Source organism: Vanessa atalanta, chromosome 3 (assembly GCF_905147765.1).
Source record: "Vanessa atalanta chromosome 3, ilVanAtal1.2, whole genome shotgun sequence".
NCBI lineage: Eukaryota > Metazoa > Arthropoda > Insecta > Lepidoptera > Nymphalidae > Vanessa > Vanessa atalanta.
Genome location: NC_061873.1, coordinates 5521681 through 5545862, shown reverse-complemented (window position 1 = coordinate 5545862; position 24182 = coordinate 5521681). Strand labels below are relative to the sequence as shown.

The window sequence follows — 24182 nt, the reverse complement described above, 5'->3', positions numbered from 1 at the left end:
GATACGATATTAACTTAATACGTAACAAAATAACAATCCTTTATTTATTGATATGAAAATACGCGGTCCGTAAAGTGAACTTGTACAAATAGCCGAGTACAGTTGGTGATATTAAAATAGTAATTACGTATTGAATCGTTGGTATTTACAATTGTAATTATATTTGCCCGTACTTGTATGTTACAAGTTTATTCGTGTTCCGTGGCAAGCCATCGTTATTATCTCTCATTTTCTTTCTAAGGTGGGTAACGAACTGTGTAATTGGACTGGGAGACTTTGCCAGGCGCTAGCGACATTTGGCCTATTCTATCTCAATTCTTTGAATTCTGTTAGAATATAAAAAAAGTTTAATTATATATTATATTATTTTATTTAATAAGAATTAATATTTATTTCATTTATAATTCTAATTTAATAATTAGAACTTAATTGAATGGTTATGATTTTTGGCACGTTAAAATTTTAACAAATTGGTGGAAGACTAAATCTTATCGTAAAAAGTTTTGTAATTTTATAATTTGGGTTTGTCGAGTATGGGTGTATGTTTGTTCGCGAATATTAAATGAACCGTAATTATATAACGTAGACTAAGAGTATTTTTTACTGTATGTTTACGAATCATCCGCATAAATGCCTTGCCATGCCATTAATTTGTCATTATTTAATGACTTTAAGTCATTAAATAATGACAAATTAAATCAACGTTATGTTTAGACGACATTAACGACAATTCATTTACTTTCACACCGTTTAAATATTAACATAAACGTAACTCCAAATAAATTTAATGGATATTAAACCACAATGTTATTTAATTATATCGTACCGATTAGATATGTATTCATATTAATGAATCATTTAAATTAGTAGCATAATAGCATGAGACATACATATCTGGTAAATCAGTTGTTAACAAATCTATTGTATCGACTAAATTCAAGTAACCGGACACACAGGACGATTGTCCAATGACCGAAACTAGCATGATGATAAAACGATGCATCATTACACAAGATGAATATGCAACTAACGGAATCTAAGATACTCAAATAGGTCCTCTTTGTCCAATTCGATCTGTCGTAGATTTTAAACATTGGAAATTTATGAAATTTATGTAGTTGTATGTATTAATGTAATTGGGTTATAATGGAGGAGTTAAAATTTACATAAAAATAAATAAATTTAAATAAATAAAAAATTATACACTATTTTCATACTTTTTATTCATACATTATTAACGTATTGTGCTGGCAATATTTATTTCTTGATGTTATAGAGATTTCCCGTTTTCCGTAACTGACAATTAGCTCACCACGAGCTAATTGTCAGTTACGGAAAACTGAACAACACGAAAATAATTTTAGATACAGATAAGTTTCACAAACTGGTTCCTAAAAATGGTTGCCGTACATCAGGAAGACCCAAAAAGTGGTGGGCGAATGACTTTGTTACCTTTGCTAAAAGACGTTGCCAGAAATAGCATTTGATAGGGATATGTAGAGTGCTAAGGAAGAGAGTTTAATTCAGCAGTGGAACACAATAGGGGTACAAATAACAGTAATAATAATAAGTTGTAGGAAGAAGACAAAGGAATTACACATTTTCTTATCCCTATCATAAGATACCTCGTTTAAATATAGATATAAACATATATTCGATCGTACTTTGTTATATTTATACATTTTTAGATCTAATTCCAAAACACCTATCGGCTTTTTACATGCGTAGTGCGAAAACGTGTCAGTCACTTCGGTTGGGTAACACTTGTGTCGCATAACTATTTCGAATAAAGGATAAACACAAAACATACGTATACGGGTGCGTCTACTGCTCCGGACCGATATAACTAATTAATTATTTAGCTGACGCTGAATGGATACAGCGCGCAATTAACTCGAAGCCTACATAATCAACAAGCAGTCTTACGTCTGTTTAACACAGCAACACAGCATCAACGTGCAACTTGTAAAATGCATACTTATATTCTAAAATGCGCTTTTATATACAAATGAAAGCGCTTTCGTATACTACAATAAATTTCTTAGTAAAATAAACGCGCTGTCGACATCGGCGGGCGAGTCGAGGCGCGAACGAGAGGGGCGAGCGGAGTGGCAATTTTTCTCTTCGCTGACAACATGATGTAACGCCAATATCGCAACGCTGAGCGATTAAGCCGCGTACGCCGATATTTCAGACTTGTCCCTACTAACTGTCAAAGCTTCGACGAAGGCTACATGTTATATTTTCACATATCTATACCGAGGGAGGGGTTCTATTGTTGGCTAATAATATTTTTACAGACGAACATTTTGTCGATATTGCGACATAAAAAAGTAAGAAAGAACTTATCTTGTATACAATGACTCGGTCTTGTAATCATGCGACGGACTATAAAAAAGATATAAAAGAGACTAATCCTGAAGCGAAACGTTCGTATCGCTTCAAAAAGATAGTTGGCGAGTCGGATCACGCAGGCAGGCAATCACTCGATAATAAACGTGGAGCGAGTAGAGACACGTGCTGCTGACGCGCGCTTCCTGCAGCGCCGGCGCCGCGCACCGCCTCGCGCTTTACAGAATACCTTCACGAAACATTTTCTAATAATCTATTCATAAGATAAAATTAAACATCGCTTGAATATAAAAACAAAATACACAACTAAGCTGTAAATATAGACATTTAGAAACATAAAGTGTGTTTATTATCTAATTTGTATCCTATTAGTCTTATTTTTGATGGATAGAAAAATATATACGTATTTTTTCCGAATTATCCGAGCACAGTTTTGTATAAAATCTACATTTTATGTATAAATATATGCTTATATATTACTTTATTTGTTTTCATAATTACTCCTCAGAGTCTCATTCATATTCAATTCAGTAATGAGATAAAATTCCCTCTCTCTTTCTATTATAAAATTACTTGCGTCCGAGAGCGACGACTCGCTTTTATGACTAAGTAAATAAGTAACTTTGTAATTTTTTGTATCGAACTATGTAGAGGCAAAAATAATTGGATACATCGAAGTGTATAAAGGAAGGACCCATAATTTCCAGTAGAGTATCCGACGAACTAATCTTGTATGCGCTCCACCATGTGAGTATATTTAGTTTCATGTAGAACTCATATTTGCATTACACTCTAGCAGGGTTCTGATCAAAGCGGCATTGGATGGTAGTACGGCTTTGAGGTTCGTAAACATCGGCATGATGAAGTATAAAACCTAATATGTAAATTGAAAATTATGGCCAATAAAATATCGCAATTTTCAGTTATTATTGAGACGAAGTTCTAAATGTCTCACGAAATCTGTCTGTTTCATCGGTTGACTGACAACTATTTTCGCACTCCAAAACTCAGTTAACCTTCTTGGAAGCGGTGACTGTTGCTTTGATTTTTAATTAACAACTTGAGTGTATTTGCGAAAATTGTACAATAGGCACCATTCGTCATTTATTTATAATTTGGATAAGTTTTAAAACCGTATTTATGAATATCGCAACCTCTGTTTCATGTTATTTATAAAAACTGAATCAATTTTAGGGTATCCAACTTTTACAAAATTTATTAACAAAATATCGTACTGACCATGCCAAACTCGACTGAAATCAAAGTGGGTTAGCTTTAGACTATGCCTTCGCGACATATAATGGTATAGATGGTGATTACTAAATTACATTTAATTGGTCTATACAACATCTATAACGGTTCAACCTTATATCACGCAAAGGAGAGACGGATAGCGATATTTTTTTTGTATATAGTTTATGGTTCAAAGACAGATTTGAACATGTATTTTACTTACGTATCATATTGATTCAGTAAAATACGTTTAAAAGCTCAAGCTTAAAAGCAAGGTTAACATACCGGGCCATCAATTATAGCGAATTTTACTCTCCTTACTTCGGTTTATAATTGTGAATAAAACATCACCGGCACGTGCAAAACACAATTTATTGTATTTTATAATATTAATTTACTGTAACGGTAAAAACAACGTCTCTTTAGTACCATGCAATATACGGTCTCTTGACTCTTGATGAGTGAACTGTATATGTATTTTTCTTTTGCTTATGAAGTTTTTTATTTGTTATGAAGGGGAGAGCTGATTTTGCAAGCAGCTTATATGAATGACTCTTTACTTTTTTGAGGGTATATTCATAAATAAGTAAGGGCTAGGAAGGCGGTGGCGAAGTGGATGATAAACGACGCTGAGCCGGCGCCTCGGCGTCGGCCGCTAGCCGCGAAAAATACTACTGTCATTTTGAGTGATAGTAAAATAATGCCCGAGTCATGCTCCATTCTGCATGCCAAGAGCTATTGTGATTCTCTTTGTGACCCAACTCTTATTACATAGATCGTATAAAGACTGCTCATCAAAGAATGTCTTTTGACTAATATATGAGCACGTTATCATGATGACAGTTTGTATTTTTAAGGTATGAATGCTGTTTCACAATTAATTTAAGTCCAATAAAATTATTCAGCCATCAGCACAAACATAAAAATAACCATCCAGTAAGTTTATTTTAGTACTCATATTATAATAAAAACATTACGACTACGTTCGTAACTACTGAAACTACTAAAATTTGAGAAAACTATTTTACCTTGATGAATTATTTATTATTTGTTTCGTTTCTTTCTGTTACTGGGGTTAGAATAACGTTAATATACCGGTGAAACCATAAAGATATCTAGTGTTACATGTACATAACAAACATTAAAGATATGGACTTTTGATGTAAGATGAAAATAATAATAAAGTTTCCATTTGACGGTCTGCAGAATGTTACTCATATGTTACCTTAATGTGCTTTTAACTTTTCCACGATACAGTATCTGTGTTGTGTATATCCGAGGGGTCTAGCGGAAAAAAATTCCAAATTATTTAAACAAAATATTGTTTTTATTTTCACCAAAAACAAAAAATACAATACAATTTTTCACCGCTTTGAAATAGTTTCGCTTTCATAGCACGAAACTAATAATGTAGTTTTCCTTGTCGATTAATTGAATAATAGAAATTATTATATATTGCTCGTTTCCTACGTGCTGTTATTGTTGATTGTTCAAAATCAGTGTTTCGACGGGAGACACCGAGCACTGCGAACGATAAAATATAAGACAATTGATTGTTGGTATTGCAGTCACGTTGTTCAGTTACTATTTTCACGTCTGACGTAATGACGTTACCGACAAAGTTATATTTCTTACGTGACCAGTTACACACTGCCATACCGAAGTTGATCTACTTTCGATCATTTCTCATCTAAGAATCAATAAAACGAAACTTAATTCAATATTACTATACGTGTAAAATTACTTCGAAAAATATTTACTATTACTAATTAAATTACAGGTCGATGTGTTTTTTTGTAATGAAATAACAACAGATTGTCAGATAAATGTGTTAATAAAGACTGTTAGGAAAGTAATCGTCACGCCAATCAAGACAAATGGCGTGTATGAAAGTAAGAAACAGTTCTACATATGTCTACGTCTCACTGACACGAGCTGTGAGTGATTGGCAATATCGCGTAAAACATTGTTGAGAGACGTTTTTCTTCGGGCCGGGAAGTATCGATATACACGTGCCTTGCATACCGGATAGAGAATATAAAGTAGGATTTACGCAGATACGTACATACTTACATTTATATGCAGCCATAATAATAAAATATGTTTACATATAACGTAACGAGGAAAGTTTTTCAAATGTAGTTAAATTATAGAAGTAAATATAACATAAATCAATTAGCAAACCCGTCCATAGAATTTAGGTATATTCACCAGAAGAAATAATACATTTGACAGCGTAGTTTTTGTTTAGAAAAACGTATATGTCGGCATGGAGGAAGTGGCATAGTGTAGGCGTCACCTGTGATGAATGGCGATGTCCGTTTCACTCGCGACGCGAATATTTCATTAAGCGAGCTTTTGCGGAGCCGCGCTATGCGTCATAGGGTACATACGAAGTGGCCGCGTCGACACTGATCCACTAAGCTTAGCATAGAAATTAATAGGTAAACGCATATAACCTGCGACTATGCGACAAACACTGCAGATGAAATTTAGAACGTGTCACATGAATTTTTACAAGCTTGTTTGTTATTTTGAAAAAATACCTTTGCAAGTATAAACCGACATTATTTCTATACTCGTATTCTTTAAACTCTTATATTATGAATTTTATCGTCGTGTTTTCTTTCTGTAAACAGTAGTGAAGTGAAGGATACATTTTAATAAAGAATATATCGTCGTATATATCGTGTATGAAATAAAGAAAAACAAAATAATCAACGGTATTATATATATGTATACTGTTTCGTAGATATATAATGTATATAGTCGTAGTTAGTGACGCGAGAAGAATCTTGTGTGCTTTTAAATTCTAAAGAGTTCAAAGAAATAACTTACGTCTTGGAAGGTGCCCAGCTCAGAGTAAGACGAAGTTTGGTATTTGCGGAAGGTGCAAGGAGGGCGGTGCGGGTAAATAGGGGGATGCACGTACTAAATTCTAACAGGCAAATCTTAGCTAACTCTCTTCGGGAGTTTATTACTTTACTCATATGTACACAATTCGAGTGGGTGTTAGCGGTCTAGGCGCGACCGGCGAAGGCGTATTCCCCTCGGTCCATACTTCTCGGTTCTCGCCTCTGAATTCTTTTTGATAGAAAACACTTTGACATTTTCACTGTATTCTATTTGTGATATCCCAATAGATCAAAAGAGTATCGTATCTTTAAGAAAACTCAACGCCGTCGATACGATCATATACATAATATTCGTACTTGTGAAAAGATATACTGACAGTTTTGTAAAGGACGTTTTTGTTTTGTAAGATCATTCACGAACACAAATCTTTACTGAAAGACGTTGAATTAATTTATAAATTATTTATTTATTCGGAAGAACATTTTATTGAAGAGAAAATCTTTGTAATGTAGTATTTAATTAAAACGAGAAATAGGCGAAAGCTAAGGTCAATTAGTAAGTGGATTTATGTTTAGGGATATTAAAGCTCGTAATGAATGAAGACAACAACAGCTATAAAGAAGGCGAGGCCAACTCGGGTGATTAAGTATCTCATTTAAATGCAGTCTCCCGATGCGGACGTCTCAAACGCAAAGGGAACGGCACTCGCGGAAAACGGAAGACGAGTCTCTTCGCAAAAGGAAGGAGAGGTATTTAAATTAGCGTAGTCGCTGAAAAAGTGCACTAACAACATTAGCGAATGGAACAATGGTAGGGCACACAAAGGAGCGGAACGCCCAGACAGAACGGCTACGCGCTTACAGTTTGTGCGGCGCGGGCACGTAACTACTACAAGTACATACCGACACCCGCATCCGCGCACAATGAACCGAACTTACACTAATGAACCTCTGTATCTACTGAGGAGAAACTACTCTGTTCGGGAATTAAGAAAAGAGAAAAACCAATACATTAGGTAGCAGCGTCTCAATTCGCCTTGTATATATCAAAAATAATCTTCAGAAAAGCTACATATGTGTATAAAATGTACACAAAATTAATTAACTCGTTATAAATAAAATAGTTCACGATATGTCCTTTGTACGTTTACAATAAGACTTTAATACATTTATAATACATTTTACTTGAACTGATAGAGGTTCTTAATTAAATATCTGTCAAATAAACTAAGACAAAATACACAACAGGAAACTTTAGATTACAGCAATGCACTTAGAGGTTCTCTTTAATTTATTTCCCGTTTCCAAAGTTAGGAAAATACGATATTCTCGATTCGTAAATCGTAGTCTATCTCAACACTGTCTGTATTTTATGGCTGTTGATGATAACTTACGGCTCCATTTAATCCACTTTAAGAATACGGACATCTGCAGGCTACGTTTAAACTGGTACGGGTATTTCTTTAAAGATCGAGTTACAAATACAAAGATAATTGCGATTTTATGAACCGCATCAGAGTATAAAAACATTTTCTTATTCTTCATTACGTATATCTTGTACTTTATTTTTTCCCTGCGGTTTGATGAATTGAGTCGAAAAGGTGACAGAACTCGAAAAACATAACCGAAGATCGCGTTTTGAAATTCGGACAAGCATCACATAGCCATATTGAAAAGAGATGTAGGTGAAGTTCTGTCATATGTGTATGTATAAACCCACACTGATACAGCGATACGGGGGCTCAGAACTTTTTCCCTAAAACGAGAGGAAGCCTTGGCTCTGCAATCGGATCTTCACGGGCTTCATGTTACTTTACCTTATTTATGTATAATAAAGAATTATTGTATGCTAAATTAGGATATTTACTGATCGTTAACAAATTTAGCTTTACGTTATTGCTATACTAAAATTATACACGAAAATTTGGAGTCTTTAATCAGGTTTAATAAACGTAATTTTAGCCTTAAAACGTTTAGCGGATAAGCTTTTATTTTATTAAAGAGCAATCACAACTTGATATATCCGATACGCGATCATAAGAAAACAATGATTGATTTAATTTAATAAATAAATATTTGACAACATCACATACATTACTCTGACCCCAATGTAAGTAGCTAAAGCACTTTATACATGTAGAAAAAGTAAAAAAAAACTGTCTCACTGTCATGTTTTCCTGTAACATCTGACCGTAAGTGGTTATCCTATGGTTAGTGTTCAACTTTGCTAGCTAACCCTTGCCACATAACCAACCAACACGAAGGCGACGTCGTAGGCAGAAGATAGTTTTAAATAATAAAAACCTCGACAACGTAAGAACTTTGATTCCTATAGTTATTTTGCCAATTCTTAATTTAAGGCTTAGTCGATTAAAAAGTGTATACTTAGTACTCGTTGATTTTCATGCAGGACATATTTATGTATAATATGTAATGTAATTTATGTCGCAGGCAACGAGCATAATTTGCCATTCAATAAACAGACTAATCTTTTACTAAGCTAACTACTACGTAATTAACTAATCTTCTACTAAGATTGGTTGACAACGCCGATCAACCAATCTCCGGAATAGAATTCGCCAATACATCTTCCGTTCATGGAATTAGACTCTCCTAAAAATACACATTAAACAGATAAACTAAAGAAGTACGTAATTATTCAATTTAATTTATAAAATTATATTTAAACCAAATAATTACGTTCTGACCTATAAATATTATTACAACCTTTTATTTAACTTGCAATGTAAGTATGTACGGGTGAAATTTTGCTATTAACTTATAACGTCATTTCACATTTGACACATTTGATACAATTTATATGTTATAAAAGCTTGTCGCGAGATTTAAGTACTGGTATTTACGAAGTTTGAAAATTGTAGCAGATGAAATTATTCTTTTTTTTTTAAATAGGTCCTTCTATAGTCCGGCAAATGGTCCACCTGATGTTAAGTGGTTACCACCGCCCATAGACATTGCCGCTGTTAAAAATATAACCCATTCCTTACTTCGCCAATGACCAACAACAATACCGTGTATTGCTGCTTGGCGGCAGAATATCTGATGAGCGGGTGGTACCTACCCAGACGGGTTTGCACAAAGCCCTATCACCAAGTAAAACACATATCAAATAATTTAATTTATTTGTTTATCTACATTTTTTTTCCTTTTTAGCGCATTTAAATAAAAGCTTTTTTCTTTTAATTATTTTTATTTTCAGGAAAAGCTATAGCTAATTACCCCTATTTCTATGAACGGAAGATGTATGGACGAATGTTATCGAGAAAGTAGCTTGAACGAGACCGTTTAGTAAAATGGGTATTAATTAAAAGGAAAATCAAACTTGTACACAAACTACATTAACATACTATGCCATAATTACACGCTATAATTATCTTCACTCTTATGTATCTAAGTCAGTATGTACTAATGCAGGAAGTCGGTATTAACGGCTTTACGTGTAATTGAAGCTGAACTGTTGACTGAGCCAGAAAGTGGAATTCATAACTGACTAATAACACCTTATCTATTGTCTCATTTATATGTTGAAACGAGTCGAATATGTCACAAAACAACGTTCATAACATTTCTTTTTATTTGATTAAAAAATAATACTTACCTTCTGAGTTTCACACTTGTCTTTATAATCTACATTTCACACTGATCGTATCATACGTTTACTTTAATATTGTAAAGTTACGATCAATTCTGAAAAAACCTACTTGATTGAAGTATATTTTGTTTCCAGAACGGATAAAATTCAGAATCATATTTCAGAACGGATAAAATTTATATAATGTATTAGTTTTAATAGCTTTAAATTATCAAATGCAACGTCGAGCGACCTCGACAGAATTGCTGGACTTGCATGCTCCTACAAACTATTGGAATCAATTTCTAACTTAGCCTCCGTTTGAAACCGCACAGTCGAACTGAATTAGATTGCATTAATGGCGAGATTCTCCATCATGACGCCTCAGCGTTGTGGTCAGTCAATTCGATCTTAGACATCCATATTTGAAGACGATTATAGAATATGCTGATTTTAAAATTAATATGTTCCGTTGACGAATGATAAAACGCCGAATAATGTATAGAATAATAATATTACTCGTAGCGGTTTTGTCTGTGGAAAATTCCTACTACGTTTTAATCGCGACCTGTTTATTTGATTACAAATACATTTATTTATGATCCATATTTAGTACGTATTGAGTCTTGGTATGCTACGAACAATGACTTTTCTATCGGTCAATTGCGTTTAGTTAGCAGCCTCCTGAAAATCAAAATTCAACTAAAGTTCTTTCTTAGCGTGCCTCTATATTATGAGCAAATCTATAAATTTAAAGCTTTTGAGTTTGAGCTGTACGTTGATAACTATTCAGTGATGGCATCTCATATCTTAGAAATTATTAAATAATAAAATTATGAAATATTATTCTGGTTGTCTATTTACTAGGAGATATTTAAATGATATGTTGTGCAGGTGCTTAAACAAAATTATATTAAAAAAACTACCAAAGTTCTAAAATTAAACTATATGACATACCTAATATTTTATAAATAACGCAATAAATAATAATAATCACAATTATCCGCTTTGTATTAAAAGTGTTTAGCTAATGGAGGGTCTAAAATACTTTATGTAGGTTAAAGGCTATGTTTGAAAGTTGCGAGAACGACATTGTTAATCCAACACTACTGCCCAAACAAATTAGGAACAACATTAATATATTCTCTGTACCCGACAACTTTCCCGCAATAAGCAGAATGTATTAGTGTTATTTATCTTAGCTCATGCGCTAACAAAGTTTTAATTGCAAGCGCCGATACGATTTGCGTACAAATGAATTTATTCGCTGAATCCGCAGTGCATTCGTGTGCGAGCCGCGGGCTGGTGGCGGCACAGTGCGAGTGCGGATTATCCGCGTGTGTAGAGCCGCTAATTGCGGGTAACAACGAGCAGGCCTCGCTCGCAACAACGATACTTTACAACGCCAATCAACACACGTTTTTTAATCATTTAAAATAACAATGCGCGTATGTGATTTACTATTTTTATGTAAGAATAATGAAGTTACGACTAATAGGAACACAATCAAATTATATCAAATATCATCAGGAAATTTATAAAAGGGTATGGCACATCAAAGAGAGGGCTACGGAACTGGCACAGTGTTCAGTATTTGGCCAAACAAAAGGGTGATAGCGGTACGTGCGTAAATCAAACGTCGAACAATAACAGAGCCGCCCGCGACCACCCCAGCTCGTCCCCGGGTGCAACGCCACCGAGCCACCACGCCGGCCGTCCTTTCTAGTTTGAGTTGGCTTCGCTTCTATAAGCGACGTCAATGGTCGAATATAATAAATCTGCTACATAGACTTTTAAAACTATGTGTCTTTATTCTAGAATTCGTAGTCAAACTAGAATAACTTATTATTCCATCATGCCCACGTGTATCAGGCACACGATTACTTTTACGGTTTTGAATCATTGAATGCATACATTTTCCTCCGTAGATAACTCAAATACAAGTTTCAATAAGCATTTCTCATGTTTTCTACACGCTTATTTCATCGACAAAGTAAAACTTTATGCCTCTATTAATATTATTTAAAAACATTTTTTAATTATTTAAATTTTTTATGAGTTATGGTGTTAACTATTTATTATAGTCTATTAAATGACTGCAGATATAACTTTGTTTTATAATTATGATGTAAAATGTCAAATTATTTGACTTTATTGAATAGATTATTGTAATAGATTTAAAATATTGGATATAGAATTAAATTTTTGTAGTCCCAACTATTAGGTGTTTTTTTTTTAATCAATACGCGCAACAATATAACAGTTTTACACAATAACCTAAGCCATACAATCGCAATATCTACGTAATTCGTATCATATTGCCTCCATCGAAGCAGTGGGGATTACAATTCTCGTTCGGACAGTACGATACCATCGCACTTTGCTCCATTCGCTGCAATTAACGCGGTACAATGACCATATAAATCTCATCTGAATACCGTGTTCATTCTATAGTTAACTACACATATAGAAGCTCGATACGTCTGGCAATTATTGGTACAAAAGTTAGTCAAAAGTTAGTGGTAGTCTTTGATAATAATAATAGACGATATTATAATTACCGTTGATATCGAGCGGATCTTATACACAAAGAACAGAAAAGGATGATAACGGCGAAGTAAATTATTTGGGCGGGCTGCTGGGATCGAGAGCTCTGCTTAATCTTACCTATACGTCTTTAGCCGAAGAACAAACAAGCCGCGAGCTGAGATTACGTTCCGAATAAATCAATGTTACGACGCGTTAAAATATTTAAGCTCACGATTAATGCTGGGCGCGAATGCTCGTCTTATCGAACCGAACCGCACTAGACACAGCTGCTCGAGCCAACGTGATCGTCGGATTCAGCGACAAATTAATCACGACAATCCGCGAAATATTTTCAAATACAACAATAACACAAAGCGTTTACTTTGTTCGTCTTCAATTTTAAAAGAAATTTCAGGGAAACAACGTAATATATACGACGTATAATGTAAAGATACAAGTGAAATCTTTAGTGATTTTTATCAAATATTTCTAAGCTAAAGTTAATTGCTCCTATATATAATTGAGCTAGTGATTTTATTAAGAGGTTTAATACATAACTGTTTACCGAAGTGTATAAATAATAGTTTCAACGAGGAATAAGATAAAAATAAATAATATAATGAAGTAATTCGGTAATTAAATATAATCGGAACGTTGTATAAAATTTCAATGAGTAATAATCTCATTCTAACGTAATGTGCGACATGAAATTTTGTAAAATCCCTATTTAGGAAGCTCATCACGAGTTAACAATGCCATTATATTACGGTTGGGAATTAACGTATAACTCGTACAAATGATCAACCGGAAGCTTATCAAGCCCCCGTTATATATGACGAAATTACTGTAGAAGTTTTACAAGGGCTCGTTAGGGCGGCTGTAACGATAACCGCACGAGATAACTGTTTCTAATCAGACGTAATGACGCAGCGCCTCGCTCTCTGCATGACTCGATGCTACATACGAATTTCGATTCCATTTCACACGATCGCATAATCAAATTTGATCAAAATTTCACAATATTCCTTTATTTAAATTTTACAAAAAATCTTACACAAAATATATCTAATTAAGCAGATGAAAATATAATGAAATAAAAACAGTAGTAATTTCCTTAACTAATAAAGTAAAATGAAACTAAAAAACTTTTAACTCGACCTCCTTGGTAATAAATATTCAAAGTTGCTGAATTAAATTTCGTTCAGATTTTTATTAAGAATTCCGTGGACCGAAGAGGATGGATACTTCTGATATAACGATATACTGGCGGAAGTAATAAAATAAAACGATTTTACATCTCTAGGGGAAACGAACGTTTTTGTCGAATGGGAAAAGTCGCGAGCGACTTCTCATTTTGCGATAAAATCGGGAACGTTTTACGACAATCTTCTATTCGATTACCATTAAACAACAATCTTAAAAAAAACTTTTTTTAGCGATCCAAGTCTTAGTGCTTGCGTTTGTTCGGAAAAGACATTAAGGTTCTTGCTTACGTCACTTTGCCTCGCAGTTGCCCTAATTCACGAGTTTTATATCTGATCAAGTTTTTGATAGGAAATCTCAAAATATATAAAAGTAATTTGGAACATATGTTACATTTTATGTTCTTCTGAAGCCGTTTTGTTCCGTTCGTGAGAGATTTTATAAATAACTTGTTAACTCAAATTTTATTTTTTAAGTAATTTATATTAACGTGAATTATTTAATATGTTGTATACTAGCGATCGTACAAGTCATTTTTCTTCGTGAATCCTTCAATTTAGATGTCTATATCCTCAACTAGGTCCCAGGCTACCTCATTCTCAAATTTCATTACGATTGGTTCAGTGGTTTACTAGTAATGAACATACAATTTTTGAAGTAACCTAACTTACTCTCCTCCTAACTCCGCCTAAGTTACTTTACCTACCTTCCCTAAATTGTATGAAAAAAATTAATATTTAAAATTGAAAATTCTTTAAACATTAGTCATACAATTCTGATTCTGAAAGTATTCAGGGGTCACATAAAAAACCAAAAATGCGGTTCTGAGATGACCGTGACTCTGCTCCGTCATACAATGAACTGGTCACGTAGTCGCATTTCGTATTATTTCCCTAGGACTCGTCACGTGACTTGAATAATATTCTTGGTCACCGCTACTCCGGGCTAGCTGGACCCTTCACAAATAAACCGCTTTACGCACGACTCTCCAGAGGAGATTCATTATTCTACGTAACTTTTGTTCACTGATTCAGAAAATACGTTTAGTTTCCTTTATATTAAAATAGATGATAGTTACCTTTGCTTATTATTCAAAACGTATATAGTAAGAAACAAAATCGCTTTCGGTTTCTCTCTGTATCCCTACTGACTTCTTCTAAGCCACTCACTATTAGTAAGAGCGATAAACGAGGAACGTTTGTAAATATAATTTGCAATCATGACCACCGTCACTGTCAATCAAACCAGTTAACGCTGATTAAAAACTTTAGCATACATCAAAACAGGCCTACAGTTAAGTACAGAAAAGTTCGCGGTACAATTTGTCTATTTCTATGTTACGCTCATAATAAATATTTGATAATAACTATTTAATTAGTTAAGAATTATAGGTTATTATTTTGTTTCTCATTTACGAGATACTTATATAAAATTGTAAATTAACATTATAAAATAAAGATACCTACTTAATATATTCTTTCTAAGCGCACTGGTCATTTTCTTTATTAATAAATTGCATCCGTGCGAAGCCGGGTCCGGTTGCTAGTAAATATATAATATACATATAGTCTTCTAAATGTTTCAAAGGACCATGATATTATCAAAGATTTTTCTTTCATATAGTACATAATTTAAAATGAAAGTCATAAAACCCCTATTACGATCTCATGCAGTTAATTAGAGATGAGGCTTTTTAGGTATTGCAAGGAAATATACATTAAAAAAAAGTAAACAGTATAAAACGTAGAGGTTATTTAAACATATCGTTCGTGTAATGCGTACATTCGTATGTGTTTGGGAGTAATAAAGACGACACATGAGCCTCTCCACCGGCCGCGGCATTAGACGCGTAGCAGTTTATTGTGCGGCAGGCTTGCTCATAACTACCCATTTTCCTAGGGATAATGACGGACAACAAGCGACGTTATGTTTATTTCAAAGTCCCCCGAATAAAGGTCTTACAAAGATAGGCCTTTGCTTAAAATAACTCTAGTTCTAGGTAAGTATTATTATAATATTTAATAATGCAATTTTAAGACGTTTTGATATCGATATATTATACTTTAATTCAAAATCAAAATTAAATTGTAGTGGAAAAAGTATATTATATTTTTAATTTTCATGTTTTAAAAAACTCGTTGAAAAGTTACCTTGGATTGCCTCGAAGCGCAGCGTGGTGCAGAGCGTTAAATCCGTTGTTGTTCGTGAGTGTCATATCAGCCCCGTGGTCCAATAGTAAAGTCAATATGTCGTCGCGCTTCTTCGATATAGCATCGTGCAAGGGCGTGTCTCCTTCAGAATCCTACAAGAGAATAACGTTATTTTACAATTTATTTAAGTGTTATTTTTAAATATCCATGTAGTAGGATTGTTTTTTTATTATTTCATCAGTTTAATAACCATAACAAAATACTGATGACAACACAAGCTATAATTGTACAATTGATGACGTGGAGAAGATTTGGGAATCCGCAACCCAGTTTCATGTGCCATCTGTGGAGAGCATTATGTCCCTGAATTATACAGCATCGCCCGTCTCGAGTATCGAGACAATTTTCTAAAACATCAAACCACCCGAATGAATAATTGAGGCGGCGGAGAAGGCATTTAAGGCGTGGATTATGGAGACTTGCATAATTTATAAGCGTCTCAGAGTAGTTAAAACAAGCGGCGTACGGCGAACGAGGAGCTCAGCTGCGGCGCGGTGCGTCTCCCGTTGCACAGGAACAGGCAAATCTAAAATGGTGTCGAGTCCGTAGTGTTGTAGGAGCGACGCAAAAAGCGCGGCTACCGCGTCATTATCATAATCACCACCGCTACGTGCCACTACGGTGCCGCCCAAGCCGTTTCGCTTTGTGAGCGTGCATTAAGAGAGCCGAGCGTTGTGCTCTGTCATTCCACAATTAATTTGCAAGATACCGTAAGATGAGCGATTTTCCTTCCTCAGTACTTTTCAAAATGAATATTGCATTCTATTTTTGCATTTTTGTCATTTTTCATTTAGTACACACCAAGAAGATTATAATTTACATCGGCTGTGATTGGTCGAAGTTATTTTATAACCAACATATAGATATGTAAATATGTTAAATACCCAAAGTTTAAATTACTTAAAATATCAACTTTATGTCTTTAAAATATTTTTACTCATCTCAATTAGTTGCCTTTACAGCTATACGTTTTGAACTCGTACGAGTAAAATTATAAATAAATATATTTTTAATGAAACATATCACTCAACGACAACTACAAATTAGCCCAGTGCTCAAAACAAGTAAATTTCAACCGAAGATTGCATTTTCAAATCCAGGCTAACATTATTGAACCCTCAATTATCCCATGAAAATTGGATTTATTTGTAATTAATATCATACGCACTGGTGAAGAAAAACATCGTGAGAAAACCACCGCCACTCCGCATTGGAACAACGTGGTGACATAATCTGCGATATCATCTCTTCACACGCCTTACCTAGCAGTGGGATATTTAGGCTGCTTTGACTAACTCATTATAAATATTAAATAGTTTTAAGCGAGCAAGCGGGTAACATAAACGGGTGTGCGCTCATTTAAATTTCATGGATTATAATCTCTCATTAAATGCGTTAACTACAGTTTATGACACATAATATTTCTACTTTTACAAATGGTGAAACGTATGACACAAACAGCAGCTAACGTCAGTAGGCAGTAATTCAGGGGAAGCTCAACCGCAGCGTCAGAGTAATTCCGCACAGAATAGCAGCATTAAATATTAATCCTATTGGCATATAGATGGCCATTACGGCCTGTAATTCATGCTTTGGTACAGCCGTGTGCTTTACACGCCATAGCTAATTATTTAATTGCTGACGTAATCTACTATACTAACAAATTTTAGTAACGCGATTAGTACTGTTGAGCCATAAAAACATCAGTGAGTTACATAAATTATGTTATTGCAAAGATAAATAGATCTTAGAGCTAAGTAAATGGCTAAAGTAAAATAAGTGCTGAGAAGAAATAAGGAATTTGATTTACGTGGCAATATCCGCAGGTGCACATGAGCTGCCCCCCTCGTCGACGACATTGGTACGTGTGTCTCTTACCTTACGAATATTATAACACCCGAGGCGGCCCGTAACACACTCGTCTAGAAATTTTAAATTAAAGCTACAACGTTTCGACTCTCAATCACAATTTTTATGAGGTTATAAAAATTGAAACTCAGTGAATTTCTGTCTGGTTAATATTTCATCGCTCAACATTAAGCTGATTTAAATATTCAAAACAAGATTCATGTAACGAATGCGCTTATTATACAGTTAAAATAAAAGTTATGTGACTGTAAATTGTTTGTAAAATTACTAAACAATAAAGATGCAAAACCTTTAACAATGACAAAACAAAACAACAAGGTAATTACAAAAGAGATAAGAACAAAGCGATAGAAAGTGGGCGACCGTAGAATGCGTAAAAAGCCATGAGGGTGAGGAGACGGCACGAACGTCAGAACAGATAGAAAACCACATTAATTTATATTCGTATGAATAAATTCCAGTATAAGAGAGAGAAAAACAAAAAATAGCATTGAAGATAAGAATTCACCATATTACAAGTTTTTGGAACTATTTGTAACATACTTTTATTTACTGATTTTCCAAAAGGAATCATTAATAAATATAATCATATATTTTTCATTTATAAAATGTTTTGTATAAATAATTTTAAAATAGTTTACGTAGCTGTAGAACTATGTATGTATGTCAAGTCTTCTGAGTAAGGTTGCCGTAAGATTAATCTATGCAGGCAAGGCCGAGTGCCACGATTAACCCCCTGATAAGATAAGATACAATTTCACGACACGGAAACCCGCCCATCACTAGTTCTTGCGTAACGAATAAAAAAATGTTTGCCTTAGTATAAAGGTCAATTATTGACGAGGCAAAAAGAAAACAACTAATTGTTTAATTCCAAACCATTACGCCTAGTATTACGGGGGGATTATTCACGAACCATAGAGCACGGCGTCAGGGAGCGGCGCGCCATTGCAGTATGCGCTGACTTATGATGGAGGCACCAGCTCTGCCCACCCTGCGACGCCCGCGAATAACATACATTTACATCTAACTCACATTCGACCACGATTCATTACACACAAACACCTCTATGTACGCAACAGACCCCAATTGTAGCCTTATATTTTCAAACGCACTCACATATCATTACTGCCAAGCAATGAATGGAAATTCTATCCTTATGATAGTTTCTTTTTTGTATCAATGATCTCGTTTTATTGCAAGGAATATGTCATTTAACTTGATAAAACCCAAATGGGAACTATTATTAAAAATATTACAGATTTAAAATTGAAACTTGCGATCACGGTGGGTCGGAGTGTTATGTTATATTACGCAACGTTTTCTAGATTTTATTTTTACTTCATCAGGCGATCATAATGTGATTTATTTATGTAGTCGTTCTTAACTAATTACCATGTCTTTTGTTTTATATAAATTGAAATAAACAGTCTAATACGTAGTCCACTCGAAGTTAACTTTAAAATTTAATTATTAATGATTGAATCAGAATAACTACATTTATCGTGGAACAGATTTACTAAAAGGTTTAATATTAAACTTTTCCATTATTATTCACACAATAGATATATGTACAGACACATTTGCGTACTCACTGTGCATGCGTACTTAATAGTGAATTGTAGGTATGTTAATATCGAAAATTGTTAAACTACGTGGTATTTTTTTAATAAATTTTATAATTATATTTTATAATTTATGAATTAAATGATAATTTTAATTACGTGGAAACCAAGAACTTATTTAACGTCCACTATAAAAATAAATTCATATTGTCATAATGGAAAGTTGCCAAATAGGAGTAATGTTCAGGGATAATTTTAAATTTATGGAAATCCGGCAGAAGATAAAATATTTCGGGGGCGTTGGAATTCCGAGCACGAGTTATTAACTAAGTGAATTAATTTGCCAATTCATATCGATAGCAATTATCGATTGGCTCAACGAGTTAAGTAGTGCCGGCTCCACGCTAGCTGGTGCACCCTCATCAGCCGCCTTGATTGATTGTGCGGAATTAAGCCCCAGCGCTCCACATCCCTACATATATGAACGTATCCCGATCAAATTAAATAAATACTGATATTTCTTACATTTATATTATTTGAAACGTAATTAAAAACAATAAATATCATTAATCAAATAATATTTATTGAATACTAGCACTATTATCCATAGTATACAAACATTTAAGTGACTTTAATATAGGGTTTAATGGTGTCAAGGAATTTAGACAAATCTAAATTAATAATTTTGTGCAAGTCTACGATAGAACCGATCGAAACCTACCCACAATTATAAATCGTTGAAAAATAATGATTTTCTGTTGACAACAAAATTCTTATAATCGAGATAAATGTATTTCGATATTGAATCCTTGAAATTCAATGACATGGCAGTTCAACGGGTGGCCATGTTTGGCCACGGGTGCGTTCAGAAAGCTGTGTAAAGTATAATTTCGTTTTCACCGTGATATGTTTATCATTTATAAAAACTAATATGAAAAGTAAATGAATTATTTATTTCACCCTTTCATCCATTCATCTAGTAATAATAATAAAGAACATATTACTAAATAATAGACAACAGACATGCAAGAAAGCTAATGAGCAGACCTTACAGGCATTGGAATTGTAGAAGCAGTGGTTGTTCCTTATGTTACTCATGTGATGCCAACCATTAATGAATCTAGATCCAGAGCTATATTCTTGGTGCGTGTACTTGCGTTAGTTCAATTATCCCCCTAATGGAGCATTACAAAGTATTGCCAGTATAATCAGTTGTTCTGCTAGAGTGGATGATACGAACTTAATAACAAACATAATTGTAATTCCTTCAAAAGGAACTGCAAATGCAATATCCGACTACGTTTAAGCCTTATAAATAAGATTTGGCAATCATTTTAGCTCGAGTGTAATCCGTGTTAATTAATATTTATCGTTTATCCTGAGCTCTAGCAAATAAAGATAGAAGAAGTCAGTGTGATAAAGTAGGTCGTTTCATAAATACCGCAGTCCATTAGTGGCCCAATATCTCAACCACGCAGTTCTTTGTTATTCTAGGAGCGCGGCCGCGGCGAGCGCTTTGCTTTAGATATTGGAAAACGGTAATGTACTCGGCGAGATTTAGCGCCGAACACCCACCGCTGTGGTCCACACTCTAAGCTACATCTCTTTACTTTAACAATAGAACTATATCTTTGGGTAACTACATTCCAACTACTTAAACTGATTAAAACTATTATTACATGTCAATGTGTTTTTGTATAACTGTAATGTTTTTATTTGAAATATCATAGATTTTTAAACATTTACTATACCAGGGAAATTTAATGTACGAATACTACAAATTTAATTGAACATAGAAAGAAACCTTAAAAAATATGGCGGATTTTTTTAATTTCAAATATGTGTTATACTCATATGTCAATAAAGTGCTTCATAAAGTTATAGATCCATCATTGTATGGATATTCTTTGCGAAGAGCAGCATCTGCAGGCACACGATGTATGAGGCACAGTTCTTATGCGAAAGTTTACTTTGAAAGCCTTTCATTTATCTTACGTTCCTTGCTTAAGTTTAATCTACAGTAAGCATTACTTGATATAAAAGGATAAATTGATTTCAATATAGAGTATATATGTTTAGAGAGATTAATCTCGCTAGCTGTATTCCTAGAATAGGCCCTTAGAATTGTCCGATAACATATCCATCGGTATGACGATTATCACATTTCTATCTCTTAATTCGGTCATAGACAAAATAACTAATTATATGAGATAAAATAGGTCTTATTTAGTTTATTAGTCTTAATTTTGATGGATTTCATTAAAATATATTTTCCGAAATCGTTTTTCGTGTTCCATACATAAAATTACAGAAATTAGTTTTTAGCGATTAATCAGTCTTGATTTCCAAAAATCTTGATTTAAAAAGGAAAATTCCTCTATTTGAAATAAAACTAGTTTTTAACGGATTTAATCGCGTATATTAATTATTTTAACATCCCGACGTTTCGAGCACTTTGCAGTGTTCGTGGTCACGGGCAGACTAAGGTGACATTTGTCTGTTCGAATTAAAAAGAAATATTATTTACAACTACCGCCAACGATTTCTTAATTGGTATCTTGAGTAGCGTTCCGGTTGCACGCAGAAGGCACTAACTGTATCTTTAGGTCTTGCAGTCTGTTGGATTTGGGATTTTAAATTTTTAATAAGTGGATCCGAAGTGTTAGAAAGTCTCCAACCATCTTCTCTATTGAAGTTCGGATGTTTTTGAATTTCAATAGCCTCGCGTATCATTCTAGGAATGAATCTGTGTTCTCTAGCGAGGATCTGTGGTTTATCAAATCGAATAAAATGGTTAGGTTTATCCAGAGCATGTTCACAGACTGCAGACTTTGAAGAACGCCTATTTTTGACATCTCCTATATGTTCCTTGACCCTAGTACCGATACTTCTCTTTGTTTGGCCTATGTAAGATAAACCATTCCTCTATTTGTTTAATTTGCTACGTATTATTCAAACTACCGATAGACTGTTGCCGCAATTGGTCTAGATTTAGACTATATTTGTATATAGTAGTAATTTTTTTTAAGTTATAAGTAGGCGGACTGTTAAATGGGCCGTTTGATGGTCAGTCGTCACCAAAGCCCATAAACAATGGCGTTGTAAGAAATATTAACCATTCCTTACATCGCTAATGCGCTACCAACTTTGAGAACCAAGATGTTATGTCCATGGTGCCAAACCGGAACATAACAATACTGAGTACTGCTGTTTGGCGGTAGAATACCTGATGAGTGGGTGGTACCTAACCAGCCGAGCTTGCACAAATTATTTCTGGATCTCCAAACACAAGCAAAAATTCAACTCAATTAGACATCGGGTATAGTAGGGGCAATGATACTCGATGCGGTGGGCGCTAGACCGAAAATCAAGTCTGATACGATGCGAAGTTAAAATTAATATACATATATATTAGCTCTGTTTCCCACTTTTATAGTAAAAAAAATGTTTACACTATATTAGCTGTAGATATTTTCACATCCTATTACAGAATTGATTGTATCTCATTGTAAGTGAACTTTATGTTTTTATAAGAAATAAATTATTTAAACCTAGATAAAAGGTTGAGATGAGCTGAGATGTCTCAGTGCATGCGAACACTTGAATCTTAACCGAAAATTATGAGGAGGAACCCGGAGAAGCTTTGCTGATTTTTTTGGGCTTAATTTGTGTTTATAATTCATGTCATGACGTTGAAAGAAAATATCGTGAATAAATCTTCGGATGAACTCGCATGCGATTAGCGTGGTGAAATAAGCTTTAAACATTTTCCACAATTACTGTTACTTTTATAAAAATACAATATAATAGAAGATATATATATTTATATATGTTTTTTTTTCAATGCATTGAGTTTTATAAGTCGAGCACTTTGGGTTTTGCCAGATATTTTTTTTTACTGTAAATAATATAGTATAGTAATACATAATTTATACTGTTACTATCAGATTATTTGGTAGATAAAAAGTAACTACACTAATACGTAAATCTATACAGATTTATTTGAATAAATTCCGTTAAAGGGATATTTAAAGTGTGGTAGAATGAATTTATAGGCGTAGGTTTTAGTCTGTCACTGTAATTCAGAGGCTCTCTCATTTAAACAATGAGAGGTGATTGGCGTAATCACTACGCTCAACCTGCGTGCCGGCGGGCCATAAACCGAGGCTTTATTCACAACACAAACATCCTTTAGCTAACTTGCTAATCGAATCTCAAAAGCTATGCCATGTCGATGCATGGTAAATAAAAAAAAAACAAAACACAAAAAAACAACAAGATCTGTTATATTAAGTAAACATTGAACATTTCGATGATATAAAACTTTATAATTTCTTTCTCGCTTCTCAGAGTGCATGGGTTAGATTGATGAAGAGCCTAACTTTGAGCGCCTACTAAACTTCTGGATGAGATTAGCTTTTAAAAGTTATATAGGTTTGTAAAACCTAAATTGCTTTTAATTCAAGTTCCTAAATTACGAAGAGCAAAGTTTATTTGATAAAAGTTGATTTTTCTTCATACATTTATATACTAAAAACAGTACAATGACAAATGTGTATCGATATACATTTTTTGTTGTGTTGTCATAAAAACCAGATTTATTTGAATTTTATTAAATTATTAAAATAAATAAATACCGGCTAGTATTTTATATTTGTTTTATTTCATATATACTTATGTATGTGTTCGTCGCAAACGTCGGATTTAGCCAAAAACATGCGACACGTGCAATAACAGGGCGCGTAAAATATTTGGGTCCGCATTTCCAATAACA

General features: G+C 33.9%; 1 protein-coding gene across 1 annotated transcript in view; it reads right to left on the bottom strand.

Moving 5' to 3' along the window:
- Positions 1–24182, bottom strand: part of LOC125076849 (E3 ubiquitin-protein ligase MIB1-like) — a 155785-nt gene that overhangs the window by 90700 nt on the left and 40903 nt on the right. The window contains exon 11 of the mRNA XM_047688564.1: positions 15915–16066. Coding sequence (XP_047544520.1) covers positions 15915–16066 — 152 coding nt within the window. The remainder of the gene's footprint in view (positions 1–15914; positions 16067–24182) is intronic.